Below are 17514 nucleotides of genomic sequence, written 5' to 3' on the forward strand. Positions count from 1 at the left end.
AAAGACAAGGCAAAAACTGTCTCTCTGGTGTCTTCTCACCTCAAGCTCTTCTGCTACGGTGTCTACCTCACCTATTGAGTCATCCAAGGTTTCCTCGAAGAAATCTTCTGGGGCTAAGGACATTTCTTCAATTTCCTCAAAATCATCGTCGACGACTATTTCAACGACGGCTCCATCGTCGACGAAAGCCCCATCAACGTCGAAGTCATCATCAACGAAAACCCCATCGACGTCGAAGTCATCGACTATGAAGAGCCCGCAGATGACGAAGAGCCCACCGACGACAGCCCCGTCGACGAAGAATCGGTCGACGGCTGTCCCGTCGACAGTACTACCGGCGACGTCGAGCCCATCGGCAGTACCACCGGCGACGACAAGTCCGTCGACGACGCGTCCGACGTCAACGAGCTTGTCTACGGAAATTGCATCAATGAGCCAGCCGCCTCCAGCGCATCTTATCAGGACGCCGGAATCAATTAAGAGTCCAGTTATTACCAGGACGCCACCTGCAAGACTCATTTCCAGTTGAAGACCTATCATAGGCAGGACTACTCTAATATTTACCCGCTATTAGCATCGCACATTTTGGAAACGTATGTGGAGGAAGAGGAATCTGATGAGGATGATGGAGACAAAGAAGGTCCCTTTGGGATTGCACGCCATCCATCAGAATTATGAATAAAATGTCAGGAAGAGGATGAAGATGAGGTTATGCAGGTGCATTCCTATCAGGAGGATTTGTCTACACCTTTCCATAGGCAACCATACAGAGCTCCACGTTCGGATGAGACGAGTCATCTCCCTCCTTCTTTGGTTCAGGACTTGCAGGCCATGTTGGCGGACTATCGCCAGAGGTTCCCGCCTACACCGTCCACGCCAGCGGTACCTTCGGTACCAGCAGACTTACCCAGGCCTCCAACTCCGCAGGCTCCAGTGTCGCCAAGACACACTGTGAACCCCACACCTCAAGAAGATCAGGATACTTCCTCTTCAGATGAATATGGTAGAGAGGAAGGCGAGCTGCCTAATGACAGCACACCTGAAGATCCATGTGATGAATACATAATCCCCATGCCTTCACCTCCTGTGCCACAACCCTCGGATTCTCCACCGGAGGACATTGGCGGCTTTCACAATATCATGCAAAGGGCTTCTACAAGATTTGAACTGCCATTTACCATTGAGCAGTCGGACTGCTTTTTACACGACTTTAAAGAAGGTTATAGGAGGGTCACCAGGGCTATACCCATTATAGATTTCATTTGGAAGGAAGGTCTTAAGATAATGAAGACGCCCGCTTCTATCCCTGCAGTCCTTCCTCGTATTGAGAAAAAGTATAGAGCACCGCCAGAAACTCCATCTTGTCTGGTGGGCCATCCACGTCCGTACTCTGTAATATCTCAAGCTGCTCAACAGAGGTCCAAGAATTCATCCACTCCAATCTCAACACCACCGGACAAAGAGGGCAGGAGATTGTATCTTATAGGAAAACAGTTCTCCACCAATGCTGCGGCTTCCATTAAAGCAGCGAATTCCTTGGCAATCCTTGCCCGCTATGACCGACAGATTGGTGGGATCTGTCTGAATTCATAGATCTGATACCGGAAGATCGTCAGCAGGAAGCACGTAAAATAGTGCTGGAAGGAGAGAGGGCGGCATCAGAAATATTAGACTGCGCCCTAGACATCGCTAACACTAATTTTAGACAGTTATCAGGTGCTGCGGTCCTCAGACGACAGGGCTGGCTCAGAGCAACCTCCTTCAGACCGGAAGTGCAGACAAAGATCCTAGATATGGCTTACGACTGGGATTCACTCTTCGGTAAGCACATAGATGACGCCCTACTTACCATCAAAACGGATACCGACACCGCAAAATCACTTGGTACCCTGCAATATAAGAGAGGCTCTTTTAGAGGGCAAGGGGTCGTGGTTTTTCATCTAGGGGAAATAACCACAACCAACAGAACAGGCAATACCAGTGTCAGTACAAGCAGCCGTATTACCAGTCTTCATACAGGCAATTTACCTCCAGCAATTTCTCTCGTCAGGGAGGAAGACGAAGATCAAATAATCAGGTACGAGATTCCAACAAACTTCAATGAGCTATGCCCGAAGCCAGCCCAACATTCTCCCCTCCCTATGGGCGCAAAGATCTCCACCTTTTACCAGCAATGGCGGAACATTACATCTGATCAGTGGGTCCTCGACCTAGTAGAAAAAGGACACACTGGAGTTCTTAAAGAAACCGCCTACAACCTCGCCCAGGGGTCCCCCTCCCCCTCGTCTTCACTTACTGTTCAAAGAAGCCCTAAACATGTTTTGCAAGAATGCGATAGAGAAGGTTCCCATCTCGCAAAAAGGAAAGGGATTCTACTCTTGCTTCTTCCTCATAAAGAAGAAATCGGGAGAGTGGTGCCCGATTTTGGATCTGCGCAAACTCAACAAATTCTTGAAGAAACAAAGTTTTCGCATGGTGACGTTGACAGATGTGCTCAATTGTCTCAACTAAGGGGATTTTATGGCTTCTCTGGACTTGAAAGACACTTACTTCCATATCCCTATACACCCCAAACATCACATACCTGTGATTCACAGTGGCTGGCGTCCACTTTCAATTCAAGGTGCTCCCATTCGGGCTGAAACCGGCACCAAGAATATTTACCAAATGTTTAGTCCCAGTTTCTACAGCACTGAGGTCGCAGGGAATACAAGTCTTCCCATACCTCGACGACTGGCTCCTCAAAGGACCATCAAAACAGGCTATAAGACAAGCGTCAAAAGGTCCCTCCGTCTATTCTCAAACCTAGGGCTCACCCTCAACACAAAGAAATCACAACTGCAACCCCTTCAGGTGTTAACCTTTCTGGGCGCTTCACTGGACACCCAACAGTGCAAGGCATTCTTGTCTCAGGAACGGCAGAACAAACTTAAAAAACTAGAAAAACTAATCTCAACAAAAAGTCACTTTCTGTCCGAACATATGCGTCTCTTCTGTGGATGTGCTCTTCAGCGATCAGCCTAGTCCCATTGGCAAGACTCAGGATGAGGCCGCTGCAAGAAGAATTGCACCGACAATGGCTACAAATAGGAGGGTCTTTCGACGATCGCATAAAGGTGACCTCCAGAATGAGGCAAGCTCTTCAATGGTGGTCAAAAGAAAACAATCTGTCACCGGGCCTCACTTTTCTCCAAACCCTTCCGGAGTTCATCCTAACCACGGACGCATCTATGGAAGGTTGGGGAGGTCATCTCCAGGACCTCCAGATCCAAGGGAGTTGGTCTCACCAATTTCGGCAGAGACTTATCAACAGTCGAGAGTTAAGAGACATTTTCCTGTCTCTGCAGGTGTTCCTGCAGAGAATTGCAAATTCCTCAGTGCTGGTGCGTACAGACAATACCACCAGCATGTTCTACATCAACAAGCAAGGGGGGGCGAGCTCTCTCTCCCTCTCGCAGGAGGCTCAAGAGATGTGAGAGTGGGTTATACAACACGGCATAACCCTCAGAGCAGAGCATGTGAAGGGGGTGCAAAACTCTCTAGCCGACAACCTCAGCAGATCTCTCACAGGTTGCCATGAATGGGAACTGGAACAGGATCAGGTGAACAGGATCTTTCGGAGATGGGGCATGCCAACTCTGGATCTGTTTGCAACTCGACAGAACAGCAAATGCCTGTACTACGCCAGCAGATTTCCTCAACGGGGGTCAAGAGGAAATGCCCTGTCCATGAGATGGTCAGGAATCTATGCTTACGCTTTTCCCCCGATTCCTTTAATACATAGGATACTGCAAAAGATGAAGAGGGAACATTGCACTCTTCTCATCATTGCTCCTCGCTGGCCGAGGCAGTACTGGTTCCAAGAACCGCTCCTGCTATCTCAGCAGCCTCCAATTTGTCTCGGACCGACAATTTCAATGTTGACAAGGGAAGGAGGTCAGATTTTACACCCGGATCCTCAATCGCTTTCACTTGCATGCCTGGCTCCTGACTTCCTAGAGTTTAAGGATCTCAAGATTTCTGCAGACTGTAGAGAGATTCTGCCTCAAGCGCGTGCTCAGAGTACTATCAGAACGTACCGTTTTAAATGGAGACTATTCTGTAGTTGGTGTGAAGCAAATAATATTCATCCGCTCCAGGCTCCACCTGAGGATATCCTTCCTTACTTGCTATCGCTAGCCAAAGCAGGTCTAGTATTCTCTTCTATCAAAGTACATCTGGCCGCTATGTCCAGATTCAGAAAAAGTTCAAACAAGCCATCACTATGCTCTTCCTCATTGGTAAAGCAATTTCTCAAAGGATTATTTCGAGCTTTTCCTCCAATTAGACCTCCACCTCCGGAATAGGATCTCAATATCGTTTTGTCCCAGTTAATGAGGAGGCCCTTCGAACCTATTCACAAGGCTGAACTAAAGTTCTTAACATGGAAAGTGGCTATTTTACTAGCTCTCACTTCAGCCCGGAGAGTTAGTGAGATTCAAGCTTTCATGATTTCCGAGCCTTTCCTTCATTTCCCTAAGGACTATGTCACCCTGAGAACAAATCCGAAGTTCATCCCTAAGGTACCATCTCAATTTCATATAAACCAGCCAGTAAAGTTAAAGACTTTCTTCCCAGATCCTGTCACACCGGCAGAAAAGGCCCTGCACTCTCTTGATGTGAAACGATGTATAAAGTTCTCGCTTCAAAAAACTAAAGACATAAAAAAATCTAAATAGTTATTTATTGCTTATGGTCAGGTCACGCTGGGACAAGCCGTGACGAAAGCAGCAATAGCCAGATGGTTATCCTCAGTAATACAATTCTGCCACGAAAAAGCTAACAGACCTTTAGTCAGAAAGGTTAAAGCACAGTCCACCAGAATGATGTTGGCGTCTACAGCCTTATTTGCTGGGGTCACGCTGGAGGACATTTGCCGAGCTGCTACATGGAAGAGTTTCCATACATTTAGAAAGCATTACTGCTTGCAGTCAGCATCACAGGATGATACAGCAGTGGGACAAGCGGTGCTGCAGCATCTTCTTCATTAAGGTTAGACTTTTAAAGGATCTCTCAAATTATATTCGTGACATAAGATTTTACTGCTTGCTATTCTGATTCAGGCATGTGAATCTATGAAAGATACCCCAATATTGGATAAGAAAACAAGTTACTTACTTGTAACTACGGTTATCCAGTATTGGTATCTTTCATAGATTCACATGCACCCACCCTCCTCCCCGGCAGAGCAGTTCTTTATTAGGGATACATACTGCTCACTTGTGCTGGGAAAATCTGAGTAGAACTGCCTCTGCTGGGAAGGTTCTAGAGGGTGCTGATAGCTGATTGGTTGGAACTCCTTTTCAGTTCTTTTCATATAATGAGGTAGATAGGCTGCTATGTTTTGGGCCTTTTGAGACCTATAGTCTTGTCAGCCTACTACAAAAAAAATTCTAAGGCACTGCTTTTGTATATATTATTACAGTGGGACTCCCTCCTCGGCGACAGGGAATGATTCAGCGAGCGCTGCGCACAATTTTAAAAATACATGTCACAATTAATGCATTTTTAACTCACGAACTACTTTGAGCACAAAAATTGTATTGGTGATTATTGTACCTGTATATTCCCGCCCAGGCGTCTTCCCCTACCACCACTGGAAGTCCAGTTAGCGTGGAGGGTGTAAGCGCCAGCCGGAAGTGTTCTATCCTCACTTCCGGTTCCAGGAGGTTAGCTCTCTAGTTGTCGGCCTGAGACACAGCTTAAAAGGCGATGCCTCCCGTCCAGCGCAGCGGACGCGCCGGACTCGCGCCGGAGTCAAGCCTGAGTCCTGCCTGTCTGCACCCGTCCGCGCCTGGACAGAGCCAAGGGCCAGCCCCCCTGCCCTTCCCCTACACCCACGGCTCAAATACACCTCTAGCGAACTCATGGCACTAAATGATACCTTTCTGAAGGCTCACGACCCGCCGCAATGTTTATATGCCGACCCGGTCGGAGGACCTTTGACCTGCACGCTCTGCACAAAAACCAGATCCCTAAACATACAACCCAAACCTATACTAGCGGCACTTATCAACGTCCGCTCCCTACCATGTCATAAAATAGACATAATGGAGCTAATCACGAACTAGGCTCTAGACCTCATTTTCCTCACGGAAACATGGGGAGACGAAGCATCAGGGCCGGATTTCAAAGCTGCTATACCAGAAGATTACTGCATCCACAGGCAGGATCGCAAAGCAAACAAAAAAGGCGGTGGGATTGCGTTAATCTACCGTAACAGCTTCCAAGTTAAAGCTGCAGACTTACAGCATGCACAATGCGAGGCTCTTGCCTTCACAGTCACACTAGCCAGTAATCAATCACTAACCGGCTTGTTACTCTACCGGCCACCAGGCTCCCGCTCCACATTCCTGGCAAACCTAAACCTACTAAGTGAACTAGCCGCTGAAAACACACATTTCACCCTACTCTGAGACTTCAATTTTCATCTTGAATCCCTAACTGACAGCGACACCGCCCAGCTCATCAATGACCTATCAGCAGTCGAACTGAAACAATTGGTTTCCTCTCCCACTCACAAAGCGGGACATACACTTGACGGCATTTTTACAAACAACCCAGACATCACTTTAAATAAAATTCTACCACTAACATGGTCTGACCACTACGCAATCACATTTAACATCAAAGTAAGACCCCTCCTACACAAAAGCATATCTCCTAATCTTTATCAAAACACCAGAGATTGGAGAAACATCGATCAAGCACAACTCTCACAGATCCTCACCAATACCTTATCTAGCGCAGTGACAGACCCAGACACTGCAGCTAACAACTATACTTACTGTCTAGAAGAGGCATTCAGAACACTAGCCCCAGCCAGAACTTCAAAATATAACAGGAAAACTCCCTCTGCTCCTTGGTTCTCCGAACAACTCAGACTCCAAAGACAACACTGCCGAAACCTAGAACACCATTGGCGCAAACACTATTACTAGGCGGACAAAATAGCCTACAAATCCGCCCTTCATAACTACAAACAGCTGATATTGACCGAAAAAACTAACTACTACACCACTCAAATTAACCAAGCCAAATGCACAATGAAAAAACTGTTCCAAGTAGTTAATCACCTTGCAGCACCTCCAAACCCACCAACAGATACCTCCCAAACCCTCTGCAACGCACTAGCAGACTTTTTCTTCGAAAAAGTCACTTCCATCTTTAAGGACTTTTCCCCTAAAGACACAATCACCAAAGCATCCAACTTACCATCACACGCGGATGTACCGTGCTTCACAGAGTTCAATACTACACACCCACATGTCATTCATAAACTTATCTCATCCATCAAATCAGGCTCCCCACTGGACCCTTGCCTCCCTTCCATTCTCAACACCATCCCAGATATTATCACACCGCCCATGGTCAGCATCTGTAACTCCATGTTTTCCAGTGGCATCTATCCAGCCATAAGGAAAAATACGATAATCAAACCCCTGCTTAAGAAACCTTCACTCGACCCTTCTTCACCTTCCAGTTACCGACCTATTGCATCACTCCCCTTCCCCGCTAAAATATTTGAGCCCATTATGAACAAACAATTGTCTGAATACATTCACAACAACGAACTCTTAGATGACACCCAGTTCGGTTTCAGACAGGGACACGGGACAGAAACCGCCCTACTAAAAGCAGCAGATGAAATAAGGATAACCATGGACAGCGGAGGAGCAGCCGTCCTCATCTTGTTGGACCTATCCGCCGCGTTCGACACGGTCGATCACGACACCTTGATCGACCGTGTCGAAGCCATCGGCATCAAACACAAAGCCAAAGACCTCATTACATCCTTCCTGGCAGGTCGAAAACAGGCAGTAAAGTTAGGAACATTTGTATCCCCTACCTTTGCCCTTCCTTGTGGAGTCCCACAGGGTTCCTCGCTAAGCCCGACCCTCTTCAATATATATGTTTCGGACTTAGCGAGAGTAATCAAGGCTTACAACATCAACTTAACCACGTACGCCGACGACACCCAGTTGGTGCTATCCATACACAAGGACGGCACCAAAATAGCAGCAAATTTCAAAGATGGAATGAGAGCCATCAGCAACTGGGTGTCCACAAATTGCTTGAAGCTGAACTCCACAAAGACCGAAGGGATGCTGTTCGGCAAAGTTCAACCAATATGGTCCCCACAATGGTGGCCGGAGGAAATGGGCACCCCACCTGAACCAGTCAGTAAGGTCAGAAACTTGGGAGTCATCTTTGATGACAAACTCCTCTTCAACCACCATGTCAACTCAGTGGTCTCTTCATCTTTCAACACTCTGAGGAAGATCAAAAAACTCCTCCCCTACCTCCCCAAAGCTGCAGGGAAAACACTCATTTCCACTTTGGTGTTCTCACGCACTGATTACTGCAATTCCCTCCTCCTGAACGCTCAGGAGAAAGTCATCTCCAAACTCCAGATGGTGCAGAATGCCTCAGCAAGAGTTTTACTAGGCATCCCTAAATTCAGTTCCATTTCTAAACACCTAAACCAGCTGCACTGGCTCCCTATCAAAAGCCGCACAAAATTCAAAACCCTTTGCATTGTATATAAAGCAGTCAACAATGTCGGACCCCAATTTCTTAAAAACACTTTCAAACCTCACACTACCCTTAGATCACTTCGTTCCAACACTGCCCATCTGCTCAATGTCCCCAGAACAAGAAAGGTCAACTGGGGAGACAGATGCTTCACGATTGCTGCCGCAAAACTGTGGAACTCCCTGCCCCTCAACATCAAAACCAGTCCCACCCTCATCATCTTCAGGAAACAAGTGAAGACATGGCTGTTCTCACAGTAATTACACCGTAGTCGTCATATCTTAGTCTAGAGCGCCGAGACACCCCTGGGTAATTGCAGCGCTTTAAAAATCGCAAAAATAAATAAATAAATTCAGGCATGTGAATCTATGAAAGATACCAATACTGGATAACTGTAGTTTTGCAGCGTGAATCTTTCTGGATTCACTATGCTGTGCATATTCCGCAATCTGGTGATTGGGTCCGGAATCGTAGTCTTTTTTCTCTTTTTTTTTTTTTCTTAGCCCAGGTGGGCGTCGACGTCCCACCTTCTGGTGTACCTTCGGTGACGTAGGCATGCTTCCGGCGGAAGCTACCACCCTTGGGCGCCATCTTCAGATTCTTTTCTCCGCCGTGGGGTCTGGATAGTCGCGTGAAGCTCCAGAAGTTTTGGAGGGAAAAAGGAGAAAATACAACTACTATTCGACGGTAAAGACCGGAAAAAGATTGGGAGAAGAAGACCATCAGAGAAGAGACGACGAAGAAAGAGAAGAACATTGAGATCTTCGACGTCCTTGGAGGAATGCGCATACAGGGGGCCCCCTGAGTGCAGGGATGTACAAGACTCCATTTAAATTCTGCAAAAACTGCCACCACAAGTACGCGCAGAAGGACCAGCACCCGGTCTGCAACCTCTGCCTGCCTATCGACCACGAGAGCAGAGACTGCAACGCCTGCTCCGTCTTCAAGCCGAAGACACTCCGAGTTTGAGAAAAGCAGAGGATAGCTCATCACACGATGCAGGGCAAGGGCCAGGCCCTGGCGCTTTACGAACTGGGCCTCTCCACCGACAACGAGGACAACATCGCTGAAGGTCCAGATGACTTCACGGTCGCAGAGACCAATAAGAAAACGCCTGACAAGATAGGAGAGTCTACGACCCTGAAAACTCCCACAGGGCCTCGAAAGCCAGAGGCGGACTCTCGAAAGGCAGAGTCCAAAGCCTCGAAAGGTGCACCGGCGCCGAAAGGTTTGACGGCCGAAGCTGCATCCTCTGAAAAAGAGCCCAGCGGATCCTTCGACAAGGACTCCCGGATGCCGAAGGCCGGCGAAAAGCAAAGGTCGTCGAAGCAAGCCCCCGAAAAAGGGTCTTCGACTTCGAAGGAAAAGGAGCTGAAGAAAGCTTCGACGCCGCCGCCGAATAGAGCGGCCGAAACGCTCGACGATGACCAGGCCACAGAGATGCCAAGAAAGAAAAGAAGGCTTGAGGCCGAAATGGAGAACATCCTCCAGAGAAAGAAAGGCTTCGACGAAAAAATGAGAAGTTACAAGATTCCTTTGAGGCCGGCAACGTCCGTCGCTGAGGTGACAGAGCAGGAGGAGTTCGACGTCGAAGAGCCGCCGAAAACTTCAGAGCTCTCGGAGCACGAAGAGGAAGAGGACCTCTATTATACAGAAGGTGATTACGGGGACCAGCAGTCAAGCTACGGCTTGGGTACCTCGACGGCCCAAGACCAGGATTGGGAAGACATCGAGGCCGAAAACCCGGAGGCGGCGGGAGACATATCCTTCGAGGCCTTCGCCACCGGATGACATCGGGGCATACAACGAGGTCATCAGGAAGGCAGCAGCAGCTTATGGGGTTAAGTTAGAGGAGGAAAAGCCAAAAGCAGATTTTCTGCTGGAAACATTGCTCCCCACACAGACAAGAAGCCAATTCCTTCCCATGCTGAAAAGTATCACAGACCAGGGGAAGGAAACCCTTCAAGGACCCGGATACATGCAGATCAGTAACACCGAGGACGGAAAAGAAATACAAATTCTCCTCACAGGACCCGGCTTATATCAAGGGGTCCGTCACAGCAGATTCAATTATCGCTGCGACGGCCAGAAGAAGGGCCAACGTCCCAACAACATCTGGGCCTCCACCTTACAAGGAAAGCAGGAGGATGGACCTAACGGGGAGGAAAATAGAGAGAAACCGGGCAAACGCACTGGTGGATGGCGAACTCAAACGCCCTCCTAAACAGACATCAATACCAACATTGGGATGAGATGGGGCAATTGCTCAAGCACCTCCCGGAACAATACCGTGAGAGGGCATCACACCTTGTGGAAGAAGGGTAAAGCATTGCAAACTCGTGCCTGAAGACAGTCTTGGAAAGGGCTGAAACATCCAGCAGATTGATGGCTGTAGGCATCACAGAGAGAAGGCAAGCCTGGCTCAGGATCTCAGGCTTCAAAGCTGAGGTGCAGAACAACATCCTGAACACACCCTTCAATGGCGAAACACTGTTCGGAGCTCCAGTTGATGAGAAGCTCACACAACTGAAGAAGGACAACGAAACGGCAAGGTCCATGGGGGCCCTGCAATTCAGGGGGATGAGAAGGGGCACTCCTACGCGGAGGCCTAACGGCAGAGGTGGAAACCAGCGAGGAGAATCACACCAGGCGTTCCACCAGGGACAACAAGGTCATCAGGGCCAGCAGAGGCAAAACTGGAACTACCAGAACAGGGGCCACTCCTTTCAATCAAGAGGAAACGGACGAGGACAGAGAAGAAGAGGCGGTGAACAACCACCCTCTAAGTGACTGCACACGAGAAAAGGTGCTCACCCACTCGAACCCTCCGGGGGAAGAGCACGGAAAAACAAAGAGGAGAGGGATACACGGTCAAGACACAAAAGATCATATAACTAGGAGGCAGGCTATGATTTTTTCTCCAGGAGTGGAGAAAAATCACCACAGACAAGTGGATACTGAGCATCATGCAGTTCGGATACTGCATAGAGCTGCTAAAGAATCCACCAAACAGAAAGCCAAAAAGAAGAGAGTACTCGGGAACAGAGCTGCGACTGCTCCAAAAGGAAGCCCAAGAACTACTCCTCAAAGAGGCCATTGAAACGGTCCCATTCAAAGAATGGAACAGAGGAGTGTACTCAAACTACTTCCTGGTACCAAAAGTGGATGAAAGCCGAAGTCCCATCCTGGACCTACGGTTCCTAAACAAATATGTAAAGACCCAAAGATTCAAGATGACGTCCCTGCAAGAAGTCATCCCACAGATTAAGGCCGGGGTCTTCTTGTCCACCATAGACCTCAAGGATGCGTACCTGCACATCCCCATGAACAGGCCGCACAAGCAAATGCTAAGGTTCACAGTGAACAACGATCACTACCAATTCACAACCCTGGCCTTCGGTCTAAAATCCGCACCAAGGGTGTTCCCCAAATGCCTCGCGGCAGTGGCCGCGCATCTGCGAAGGGAGGGGATACACGTGTACCCCTAGCTCGACGACTGGCTTGTAAAGGGAAGCTCTTACAGGACATGCAAAGATCACGCACAGCAAGTCACAAGAACAATAACAGGCCTGGGTTTCTTCATACACTGGGGAAAATGCTCAATGGAACCGGAGCAGGTGAAGATCTTCTTGGGTGCTCAAATCGACACCGTCCAATGCAGGGTGTCACCCAGCGAAAAGAGAACACTCAGCCTACTGAGGGAGAAACGTCACTACCAGAAGGGGCGAGCTCTGACAGTGAGGGCAGTGAGCAAGATCTTGGGGGTGATGGCGTCGTGCATACACCTGGTCCCCAATGTACGCCTACAGATGAGACCGCTCCAAGAGTGGCTACAACAGCAATGGTCACAAGCTACAGGAAGTTGGGAGGATCTAGTGGTCGTAACGCACAGGGTGCAGGAAGAAATACGGTGGTGGACCAAGGAAAGGATAACAGTAGGGAAACCTCTAACACCACCGGACCCAACAGTGACCATTACCACAGACGCATCCCAGAAGGGGAGGGGTGCACACATGAACAAGCTCAGAGTGAGGGGCCTGTGGAGCCCTACAGATGCGGTCAGACGCATCAATTACCTGGAGCTGAAAACAGTGTTGCTAGCACTCAAGGCCTTCCAGAAACACCTGTACAGCCAGAAGGTGCTGATACAAACAGACAACACCACAACGATGTTTTACATAAACAAACAAGGGGGAACTCGATCATTCCCCCTGTCAAGCTTGGCACAGGAAATCTGGAGATGGGCAATACCACTCAAAATAGACTTGCTAGCCATACACCTGCCAAGGAAGGACAATGTAGAAGCGGATTGGCTCAGCAGGCAGACTTCAGCATCCCACGAGTGGGAACTCAATATACAGGAGACAGAGAAACTATTCAGGAGGTGGGGCACTCCGACAATAGACCTATTTGCAACACGCCGGAATGCAAAATGCCAATACTTTGCATCCAGGGAACCAGAGGCACTATCACAGGGGAATGCCCTATGGATAAGCTGGGCAAAGACATTTGCCTACGCTTTTCCCACGATACCGCTGATCCCCAGGGTTCTGAACAAATGCATGACAAGCAACATGACCCTGATCCTGGTGGCACCACAATGGGCCAGGCAGACCTGGTACTCTCAGATAATGGAGATGGCGCAGGGGCCCCCCCACAAGTTGTCAAAAAGAAGAGACCTACTCTCTATGGAAAACGGAGAAGTTCTACACCCAGAGCCGGAGAGCCTCAACCTCTCAGCCTGGCTCCTGAGGACTTAGAGTTCGCACATCTAAAACTACCAGAGAGCACCCTGAGGGTGCTGCGAGAGGCAAGAAGGCCCAGCACACGCAAATGCTATGGGGAAAAATGGAAAAGATTCACTCAGTGGTGTTGCAAGAAAAAACTACACAAAAAACTGACAAGGGAATCTTCGGTGCTAAGGTACCTTATGCACCTAATAAAGGCTAACCTAAGCTCATCCTCGCTAAGGGTACACCTGGCAGCGATTGTGGCATACACAAGAGGAGAAACAGGGAGAAGCTTCTTCACATCTCAAGTTGTGAAAAGATTCTTGGAAGGGGCTAAGAAAATAGCGCCACCAAAAAGAATGCCGCCACCGGCTTGGAACCTGAATGTAGTACTGACAGAGCTCATGAAAGCACCTTTCAAACCTATCCACAAAGCATCACTGCAAATGCTGACTATGAAAACAGCCTTTCTGGTAGCAATCACATCGCTACGGAGAGTGAGCGAACTGCAGGCTCTAACACTACAGGAACCCTACATTCAGATACATGGTGACCGGGTCGTAATGAGAACGGACCCGCACTTCATGCCGAAGGTGGTGTCAAGGTTCCACATGAATCAAAGTATTCAGAGCCCTAGCTTCTTCCAAAACCCCACTACAAGCGCTGAGAGAGCACTCCACACTCGAGACGCAAGAAGGGCAGTGATGCACTACATTGAAAGGACGAAAGGACACAGGAAGACAAAACAGTTCTTCGTATCCTTCGCAAACAGTTACATGGGTAAACCAGTGACAAAAAACACCATAGCTCGATGGATCGCACAGACTATACAATTCTGCCACAAGCAAGCGGGCCAGGAGCTAACAGGAGGGGCGCAGACTCACTCAACCAGGAAGAAAGGAGCAACAATTGCCTTTCTGGCCAACACACCAATTCAGGACATATGCCTGGCGGCAACATGGGCTTCAGTGCACACGTTCACTAAGCACTATTGCGTGGATATTCAAACGAACAAGGAAGCACAAGTAGGACAAAAGGTGCTTCAACATATTTTCAACAACCAACGCTCATCTTCCACCCAACCGCCACAAAAGTAACAAAAACCGCTACAAAATCTATGGACAGCATAGTGAATCCAGAAAGATTCACGCTGCAAAACGAATAGTTTCTTACCTGTCGGTGTAGTTTTGCAGCTTGAAGATCTTTCTGGATTCACTAGTGAACCCACCCGCCTCCGCCAGAAAGATGAGGCTGGAAAAGAAGGTGGAAATGCATAGAAAAGGAAAGAAAGTTTAAGCTTTCAAGATACGTGGAAAGAATACGTTAAAAAAAAAAAAGAGGATTAACATACATAGCCATGGATTCACTACAAGCAGAAAATACAAAAAGAGACAGAAAAAAGAATCCGAAGATGGCGCCCAAGGGTGGTAGCTTCCGCCGGAAGTATGCCGACGTCACCGAAGGTACACAAGAAGGTGGGACGTCGACGCCCACCTGGGCTACGAAAAAAAAAAAAAAAAAAAAGACTACGATTCCGGACCCAACCACCAGATTGCGGAATATGCACAGCATGGTGAATCCAGAAAGATCTTCAAGCTGCAAAACTACACCGACAGGTAAGAAACTATTCGTTACAGGTAAGTAACTTGTTTTCTTATCCAGGTATACAACAACTGAAACTGGGGTAAAAGGATGCTTATATACGCGATAATGTAGCACTGGTAGAACGGACATTTCTCGAGAGAGGTTTTTGTAGTGCTGCTAGAATGTTCTGGGGTGCAGGTCTGTTATTCTAAAAGCATTTAATCATATGTATGATGAAAAGACTACAGAGGGGGTTTCCAGGATGTTTCTCTTTTTGGCTATTTTCTGAAGGTAGTTGATTTGGTGATTTATTTATTTATTTGCAGATACATTAAAACTTCAGGCAATGCGACTGTGGATCACTTATCCAAGTACCTTGCTGTCAGGCTGGCATTGGAGGAGCTACGGAATAAAGGAGAATCCAATCAGATGAGCCTCGACACAGCCAGCGAGAAGCAGTACACCATTTACATTGCCACAGCCAATGGACAGTTCACTGTGAGTAGTCTTGGCACCAAGTTGTCTTTGCTTTACTAATAAACTTGCCGATTTTTTAGTTAGGTTAGTTGAACTTATAGGTTCTGCTGAGATAATTAAACCTTTTGTTGCATGTCTTCCTAAGCTACTCATTTCTTTAAATGTGTTGGTAGAGTAGGCAGATTTTGAAAAAATTGCGAATTGCTTTTTTGGGTTCGTAAATATGAAATTGGTAATTCTACCCCTAGAATTCTTCCAAGATGGTCAAGTTTGGTTCTGCTTTGTCAGTTTGTTTTCATTTTGAAAGACTTTATTAAGTTTTTCAATTTACAGAAGAATAACAATATAGTTCTTTATTACATTACATCGATTAAGTGGTGCAGGTGGGTAATGTCCCACAAGGTAGTGTCCCAAGAAAGTAATGTTTAATACATCAGCTTTTTCTGTGGAACATAAAAAAAAAATAAACAGAACAAACAGTATATATACCCTTCCTAGTCAGTCGAGATAGACACGCTCTAGTTCAAGTTACACAGTAATATAGTATATATATTATTAAGGCATCGAATTTGAGAGCAGTAATCAAAGCTGTATTACAATTAAATTACCAGGGATAACGCAATAATGTAAATTTAAATGTCCAGTATTTGTAAAGCGCGAACAATTACCTGAAGGTATCAAGGCGCTGGGGGCCGTCGGGAAGATTAAGCGAGCTATTGCCCAGATTCACATGGAGCTGGGCAGACCCCTGCCGCCAGAGCCGGGGATCGAACCGTGATCCCCAGCGTCAGTCGCCCTGTCCACTGCCTTACACCGCTTCCATAATTTCAGGGAGTTTTGCCTTTATTTGTGCTTAATTCCTTAAAGGCTAGGATTAGAGCATCCCATTTGATAGACAATTGATGAGTACATAGTCCTCTGTGCTCTTCCTCATGTAAGGTAGTGTTCTCACCTTCCGACTAGTAAATCACATTACCCCTCTACCTTTGCATACATGGTAATCTTGAGGCCTTCCAATAAAACATCAGCATCCTTTTAGGGTATTAAAAGTACAAGATCCATATATTTAGGCATTGCAGCGACTTTCTTTGTTTTATTAAGCAGTCCAAACATATAACGTTCGAAATAGGCAGGTATGCAATACATCTAGCCTGGTTTAAAGTGCTTCTAATTCCGACCCAGAAGGAGATTAACCTGGGTAAATCGTGCAACATGTGCCTAATGGTGGCACCCGCACTGCGGAACCTCCGTACTGTGGGGAAGTTAGGAGTGATCTTACTGATTTTACTTGGGGCTACATATACCTGAGGCAAAATAGGAACTCTGCACACCAGACTCACCGATGCACGACCCTCAAGAACCGGACCCGACCACCTCAGATGTATCCTACCCGCTCCCTCAAGACATACCGGGAAGATCTGGGACCTGCTCAAATCCACCTCCACAAACTCCAGCTCAGCGCTGGGCATCATAACAGCCAACCCCGACGGATATAAAATCATCCACAAAGACTACGTCAGCCGACCAGGAGCAGGCATTACCATTGTACACAAAGACACCCTCCACCTCCCAACTAGCACCGATGACCACTCACCCAACATGGAGCACCTATACTTCCAGATTATGACCAACCTGAATGCCACCCTCCACTGCACCCTCGTCTACAGACCTCCCAGACCCCGCCCTGCCCCCTCCTGCAGAGCCATACCTGACTTCATGGCTAACCATGCTCTTGCCTCAATGTACTACATCCTACTCGCCGATCTCAATTTCCACATGGACAACCTCGAAGACTGCAACACCTACTGGAGAACCTCGCCATCATCGGACTCAAACAACTGGCCACAACATCAACCTATTCGGCAGGTTATACGCTCGACCTCATCTTCGCAAGCAACAACATCTCCATCAGACACGCATCTGAGCCACACTGGACCAACCACCACTTTGCCTCCTTCTCCTTCACCAACCCCACTATATGCCACCATACCTGCTGCAATTCTTGCAGAAGCTGGAACAAGGTCACTGAAAACCAGATCACCCCCCTCCCCCTCAGCAAGACCCCACCACAGACATCCACGGATGCCAACACCTCAGCACGCAACCTCCACTGCTGGATCTCTGACTGTGCCAACACCTTGGTTCCCCT

At 47.8% G+C, this 17514-nt stretch overlaps 1 protein-coding gene across 1 annotated transcript in view; it reads left to right on the plus strand.

Annotated features, from left to right (window-relative positions):
• LOC147668779 (E3 ubiquitin-protein ligase RING2) overlaps window positions 1–17514 on the plus strand; it is a 167838-nt gene that overhangs the window by 136572 nt on the left and 13752 nt on the right. The window contains exon 7 of the mRNA XM_086948435.1: window positions 15215–15386. Coding sequence (XP_086804561.1) covers window positions 15215–15386 — 172 coding nt within the window. The remainder of the gene's footprint in view (window positions 1–15214; window positions 15387–17514) is intronic.

The sequence above is a fragment of the Lissotriton vulgaris genome, unplaced genomic scaffold (genome assembly GCF_964263255.1).
Source record: "Lissotriton vulgaris unplaced genomic scaffold, aLisVul1.2 SCAFFOLD_533, whole genome shotgun sequence".
NCBI classification, from domain to species: Eukaryota; Metazoa; Chordata; class Amphibia; order Caudata; family Salamandridae; genus Lissotriton; species Lissotriton vulgaris.